Below are 7,667 nucleotides of genomic sequence, written 5' to 3' on the forward strand. Positions count from 1 at the left end.
CACTTAACAAAAAGGTTAGACAATTATGAGGCGAAGCAAGTGTTGCGCTAGCCTACTCAAAATGCAAGCCACCTACCACAATTCTAGTTTAGATAGTGTCTATTCACACAAAAGCTATGACACTACCCTATGTTAGTGTGCTCTCAAAGGCTAACTAAAAAGCCACACCAACCAACCAAGAAAGCTCTCACAACTAGCTACACTAAAGAGTTTGTCAACTAGTTTGCGGTAAAGTAAAGAGAGTGATCAAGAAGGTTATACCGCCATGTAGATGAAGAAACCAATCAATCACAAGGATGAATAACAATGAAGACCAATCACCTCGGAATCAATGATGAACACAATGATTTTTTACCGAGGTTCACTTGCTTGCCGACAAGCTACTCCTCGTTGTGGCAATTCACTCACTTGGAGGTTCACGCGCTAATTGGTTTCACATGCCAAACCCTCAATAGGGTACCACACAACCAACACAAGATGAGAATCACACAAGTCACGAGCAATCCACTAGAGTACCTTTTGGCTCTCCGTCGGGGAAAGGTCAAGAACCCCTCACAATCACCACGATCAGAGCTGGAGACAATCACCAACCTCCGCTCAACGATCCTCACTGCTCCAAGCCGTCTAGGTGGCAGCAACCACCAAGAGTAACAAGCGAAATCCGTAGTGAAACACGAACACCAAGTGCCTCTAGATGCAATCACTCAAGCAATGCACTTGGATCACTCCCAATCTCACTATGATGATGAATCAATGATGGAGATGAGTGGGAGGGCTTTGACTAAGCTCACAATGTTGCTATGTCAATGAAAATGGCCAAGAGAGTGAGCTTTGAACCGGCCATAGGGCTTAAATAGAAGCCCCCACGAAATAGAGTCGTTGTACCCCTTCACTGGGTATTGATCGGGGTGACCGGACGCTCTGGTCCTACTGACCAGACGCTGCTCCTCAACGTTCGGTCGCCCGATGGTGGCCACGTGTCTCCTGCGTTCAACGGTGACCGTTTGATCTCAACGGTCGAAATGTTGACCGGACGCTCTGACAAAGCTGACCGAACGCTGGACCCTCAGCGTCCGGTCGTTTACAGTAAGGGTCCAAAACATGTTTTTGCCGATCGGACACGTCTGGTCATGCTTGACCGGACCCTGCCAACATCCGGTCACACTGTGACTTCTTACTGTGCTGACCGACAACACGACCGGACGCAGCCCTTCAGCATCCGGTCGCTGAGCGACCTAGCGTCCGGTCCTTTGACCGACGCCAGCATCTTTGCGACCAACTCCATTTCACCTCTAACTTCTTCACCCTTGCTCAAATGTGCCAACCACCAAGTGTATCACCTTGTGCACATGTGTTAGCATATTTTTCACAAACATTTTCAAGGGTATTAGTTATCCACTAGATCCTAAATGCATATGCGATGAGTTAGAGCATCTAGTGGCACTTTGATAACTGCATTCCGATATGAGTTTCACCCCTCTTAATAGTATGGCTATCAAACCTAAATGTGATCACACTCTCTAAGTGTCTTGATCACTAAAATAAAATAGCTCCTATGGTTTATACCTTTGCCTTGAGATTTTTGTTTTTCTCTTTCTTCTTTCCAAGTCCAAGCACTTGATCATCACCATGGCATCATCTTCATCTTGCTATGATCTTTGTTTGCTTCGCAACTTGGAGTGTGCTACCTATATCATGTTTACTTGATAAACTAGGTTAGCACTTAGGGTTTCATCAATTCACCAAAACCAAACTAGAGCTTTCAGTGGTTCCTTAGCGATGCTTTGTTTTTCCTACACGCACAAGGGCTCCGTGCTCCATGTTATGGTTAACGGGCTAGCTAGGGCTAGAGACTCAGCTACACACTAACTAATCGGGCGGTTTATATTAAATATAAATAAATCTTCATAATAACACTAAGTGTTTACACCAGCTAATCGTCGAGCTGCATACGCTATTTCATCACCATTGCTGATTTTTCTCTGGAGTTCATATATTTTTACTTCATGTACTACCTGTTCTACATATTTGTATTGCAGGATCATCGCCAAGGTGATCGGACCACCTGGTGCTAGGTTCGTGGACTTCATCATCGACCAGTTGATCGGACTGTTTGCCGGTCGCTTCTACTCAATGCTCACTTCGCCGCCGACCAGTTGACCGGACTCCTCGGTGCTCGAACATCGCCAACTATGCTGGAGACTCCTCAGTTCTCGGACATCGCCAGCTACGCCGGAGACTCCTCGGTGCTCGAACATCACCAGCTACGCCGGGGACTCCTCGGTGCTCGGACATCGCTAGCTATGTCGGGGACTCCTCGGTGCTCGGACATCGCTAGCTACGCCGGGGACTCCTCGGTGCTCGGACATCGCCAGCTACGTCGGGAACTCCTCAGTGCTCGGATTCTTCGTACAAGCATCATCAGCTAAGCTGAGGACTCCCTTGGTGGTTAGATCTTGCTACGTCTTATTGGTGTGCTATCAAGCTACTCTATGCTATTCGGATCATGGTGCTAATCTTGGGCAGCACGTCTGGGGTCTTGATACGCGCATATCAGATGATGTCGGCACGCTTTCAGACTTCTTTTCTTTGACCCTGCTACAAGATTCATTCTTCATCTTCCAGCAGGCTCAGGGACTAAGTGGCTACACTTCACCTGGCGGTGAATGTAGTGCCTATTTCTTGATTTACCCTCCTTATTGACAGAGTCTAAGTGGCTACACTTCTCCTAAGTGGAAGAATTTTTAGATTTTGAACTTGAGCTCCTTACATCCTTATGACAAGCCTTACTTGGGGTACACTGCTCGGCGACGGTTCACACTACTCGGCGACGGTTCACAACTACTCGGCGATGGTTCACAACTGCTCGGCGTGGTCGAACCATGAGTCTGACTGCTCGGCTTTGTTCGCACCTGCTCGGATAAGCTCAAGACGGCGCTGCACAACGGATACAAGGCGCTTGGGGACTAGCTGTGGGGGATATGACCCCCGGTATCCATAAGACAAGACATGGACCGCACCATCAGAGGTGGCCCAGCCCACAAGATCAAGGCGTGCACGGCACTGGTCGACGTGCACCGCAAGATATTGTATAGTACCAAATAGGATATTTTTCTTGTAACCCTACCCCTCCAGAGTATATAAGGAGAGGCAGGGGTCCCCTAGTCGACACCGACAAATATTCCATATTCAATACAATACACCAAAGACACAGGACGTAGGGTATTACGTCGATCAGATGGCCCGAACCTGTCTAAATCGTTGTCTCTGCGCCTTGTGTCACCATCCGGTTCCTGATTATGCGCATCTCCACCGATCAATCTACCTTCGTGGGATACCCATCGGAGGACTGCCGAGCATCTTTTGTCGACAATCTCCCATTAAGGATTATTTGATCCATTAGCACTAAAAATAGATAGGTCATAACTAAGAGCAACTTTAACAAAAGAGCTATCTATGTTGTGTAATCTATATTTGAGTTTTTTGGAGAAAAAAAAAAGAGAGTCCAACAGCTATTGTATCTGGCTTTCTAAAATAGCAAGTCATATATTCTAGAGTTCTCGCATGCTAGATATAGCTTGCATGTGCCACTAGCTATTCGTCTCACCCTATTGAAAAGGCTGTTGGAGTTTCTATTTTAGAGGTTGGCTAAATCATGGATTTAGCTATTTATTTTTACCAACTCTGTTGGAGTTGCTCTAATAGCTGCTATTTTTAGCTAGCTAATTTTTAGTAGGAAGGTGTTTGGATCCATCTGCTAATAAGTAGTTGTATAGGGAGTTGGTATATATAAACTATTAGCACCTATTAGCCATTCCAAATATGCTAATGGAACAAATAGTTAGCATCCATCCAGCTAATAATTAGTAGGTCTGTATGAATCCACTAGTATTAATTTTAGCTGCTAATTTTTAGTGTTAATGGATCTAAACATGCCCTTAGTCTAGCGATGATCATAAAATCTACAGCGCTGTCAGAATCTTTCGCAAGAAATGCTTTTTTGTTTTTTCTCTGTCTTTTATAAATTTAGCAAGAGATAGCAAATTAAGGATATGTTTGGGAGTACGTTGCAGGTTTATTTTTTCCCGGTCTAAAGTAATTGGTGGCTCATTTGTCTCAGTATATATCTAAGTGCATAACAAAAGCTATGTATTTAAAAAGACAAAACACCTTATAGGCCATGTCGCTTGTCTTATAATCCATACTTTTCAGCTTGTTTTTTCAGCTGGAACAGTGTTTTCTCTCACAACAAATCAGTCGGAACAATGTTTCGTCTTATTTTTTCAGCGAAGTGAACGGAGCCTATATAATTTGGAATGAAGGGAGTATAATTTTTTCATAGTACATAGCTTGCAACAGTTTTTTCATACCTCACAGTTAAACCAAATATACCCTAAATCTCTGTATGTGCCAGAGGCAGACGAACAATTTAAAACGAAAGCACTAACCTCCGAGATAAGTATCGACTAGAGAAAAGTGGCATATAAAATTTATTACTAAAATAGCAGTTACATGTGATACATCTGATAGTACTATTGGTACAAATATTCGAAGGTCAAACATGGAATAATAAAGTCGAAATTCTAATTATTGTGGAGCACAGGTTAGTAGTAATCTTTGCTAGCCAATTCGACGACAGTAAGGTGACATATCAGAATCAACTGACGTTGCATTGTAGACTTATTTCTTGACGGAGTTCACATTGTATAACCAAGAAATTGTCCACAGACAAAGCAACAATGTTGCCTATATACATATAAGCAACTTTCCGGAGCGGCCAAATCCTAACCTTCATATTGGTCGCCGACCCCGTGGCTTCAGAACTGATCGACTGAAAACCGTGAACCTGAATACATCGTAGCTACGTTACTGGTAATAACTACCATCTACCAAACACCTATATATACAGTGTCTTTAATTTACAGAACAACTTAGCAACAACACTCAACTGCTACTGTGTAAACGCAGCAGCTGCAGAAAGATACATATATAGAAGACAATCTCATAGTCAGCAGCGAGCGGGTCGTTTGTATGTTGGGGGTAAGGACGGACAGTTCTCGTTCATTTTCGCATAAGGTTCAATCGTGTTGTACTCTGGCAGCTCCATTCTGTACTCTCCAAGAATCTGGCAAAAGGGAAGCTTGTCCGTGTCTGTGTTGCACCAGCTTGGAAGCCTTGCCGGGTTGTCTTCAAAAATCTTGAGCATGTATGCGTCACGAATCTGAGGCAGAAGAAGCAGAGTCAAATGATGCAGGTTAGACTAGACTTAGTAATGCACATCAATCAACCAGAAGAATGATGGAGAGAGAGACTAAGCACGAAATGTCACTTACAGTGAACTCGGTGACCTGGATCGACTCCGAGAAAGGGGCGAATATTCCAGCCTCCTTGTACATTGCAAGAATGAAGGCAACACAAGTAGTTGATTTACCATCACTGTATACCCATTCGTCTTGCTCGGGTATGGTGAGCAACTGATCAAAAGACATTCCACGTTTTTCAGTCTCCATAATGATCCCCTGAAGGTCCAAACCCTACACAAAAAAGAACACATGCTTATGAATTTGATTACTGAGCATAACTGTAACAACTAAAGCATGAGTGAACAAGATTATAGCTCTCCATTTTGACAAAACCCATATCATTTTGAGCAATGATGCTACCAATCTCCTGGGTTACACTGGTTAGACCGTTGAAGTCCGGGGGTCAATGAAACCCCTGTCACCAGTCCAAGGTTCAAAGGCTGGTACAAACTTAAGGACAAAATCAGGGGGACGTCTCTCCCCCTGGTCGAGTATTATTATTTTTTTGAGCACGACACTCAATCTATAATCTATCGTGCACCCAACAAAGTCAAGTCAATATCTGTCTGCCCATAATAAAAAGGTGTCTCCAACAGTTATAGCTACTTGCTAGCTATAATGCCAACATGTCAACTAGAGATAGTTATAGCATAAAATATTAAAAAAAAGGGGGGGGGGGGGGGGGGGGGGGGGGGGGCAGACCCAGTGCCGGAGGCTCCCACATAAGTGGGGTCTGGGGAAGGGAAAAACCGAGGCAAGCCTTCTCCCCGCAAAATCTACGGAGAGGCTGCTTCGAACCCGTGACCTGGTGACTCAGTGAGACAGCTCTCACCACTGCACCAGGCCTGCCCTTCAGCATAAAATATTTTACCCTTAGAATAATCTAATTCAGCACATTTTCATGTTTGCTGTAGGCTCCACATGGTAGCGAGAGGGAATGGGTGTGGGTGAGCCCCTTGGTTTCTGCTATAGACTAGCGCTTGACGAAGAGCTACCTTTTCTCACTCCCTGCAAGAACCTGAGGTCGATACACTAAAGCTAGCTGATACATCACCGTTGAGCTGCCCTAACCATACCATAGGCCAAGCCATTATCAAACCCGGAAGTTGGTTCCAGTAAAGGCATGCAAATTAGTCTAACTAAATAGGTACAAAAATATCTGAAAAGAGTACCATAGGCCAAGCCATTATCAAACCCGGAAGTTGGTTCCAGTAAAGGCATGCAAATTAGTCTAACTAAATAGGTACAAAAATATCTGAAAAGAGTGCCCAATAAAAAAAAAACAGGTTTAACAGAAATTCAGCATTGTTTTAACTTTAAACTAGCTTGAATCAAAATAATCTTGTGAATACCGATGAGGGAGAATAAGTATTAACAGTAATCTACAAACCTCAGTGCCAAGTCGTTTGTTTAGGGCTTCATTAAACATGTTTGCAGCATAAACTGGCTGCAATCTAGTCCACATTGACATGACTGCCATTACCTGTAAACATTGTTTGACGAAATTGGGGTGACATAAGATAAATCATGCATAAAGCCTCAATTTAAGTTTTCCAAAGATCGATAAGAATTACCAGGTTAGCATCAAGGGGAGGTGGATAATTATCTCCTATTGTATCGATCCAGCTAAATATCATGTTATGATAGCCATAAGGCTTCCCAACCATGCTCTGGGCATATTCCCATGCAGCACTTTCGTTGAATCTGGCACGTACATCAGGGTGCAAAGGAAGCAGGGCTATCTGAGGATTTGATTCATCCTTGAGGACCATGGTCCACCACTCATCCCAAGGAACTATAGCAATGATTTCTTCTCCCTATTATTTTGCAATTGATTATTGTCAAGAAATCTCGCAACCAAGTTATTTCACCAGAATAAAATGCATGAAATTCTCAGCACAAAATATAACTATTTCAGCTACTGGTGCCTTGCACCGAATGCCTGAGACAATCAGACAATAACTCTAATATTTACAACGGACTGACAAAAGATACCAAAAAGACAAGAAAATCCCTTAAATAAGAGCAAAATAATGTGTAGTGAAATCAACCCAACAAACACAAGAAGCTACAAAAAGGACAATCCTCGACAATAATTTTGAATGTTCAAGTCGGCTCAGCTCAACTCAAAGGGATGAGTAAAAGGTTCAATTGGGTTACAGCTTAGACCATGTAATTTAGCAGAAGACCAGTGGAACTGATTATATGATTGTTGATCATGATTAAAACAAATAATAATTAAACAAATGAAAAAAGTTATATGGTAATATGAATCATGCTGACAAGAGAAAATTTAATTAACCAAGAGATTCAGTCTATGAATTACCTTCTCGTTTTCATAGCCTGACTCTGCAACCCAAAGAT

General features: G+C 43.1%; 1 protein-coding gene across 1 annotated transcript; it reads right to left on the reverse strand.

Annotated features, from left to right (window-relative positions):
* Positions 1-4,307: 4,307 nt before the first annotated feature.
* Positions 4,308-7,661, reverse strand: LOC136533781 (uncharacterized). Its single transcript, XM_066526317.1, has 5 exons — positions 7,630-7,661; positions 6,878-7,120; positions 6,694-6,786; positions 5,334-5,534; positions 4,308-5,221 (listed from the first exon to the last, which is right to left on the reverse strand). Exons 2-5 carry the CDS (start codon positions 7,073-7,075, stop codon positions 5,009-5,011), a joined length of 705 nt encoding a protein of 234 aa, XP_066382414.1. The 5' UTR covers positions 7,076-7,120; positions 7,630-7,661; the 3' UTR covers positions 4,308-5,008.
* Positions 7,662-7,667: the final 6 nt, after the last annotated feature.

The sequence above is a fragment of the Miscanthus floridulus genome, unplaced genomic scaffold (genome assembly GCF_019320115.1).
Source record: "Miscanthus floridulus cultivar M001 unplaced genomic scaffold, ASM1932011v1 os_1183_5_6, whole genome shotgun sequence".
Classification (NCBI taxonomy): Eukaryota; Viridiplantae; Streptophyta; class Magnoliopsida; order Poales; family Poaceae; genus Miscanthus; species Miscanthus floridulus.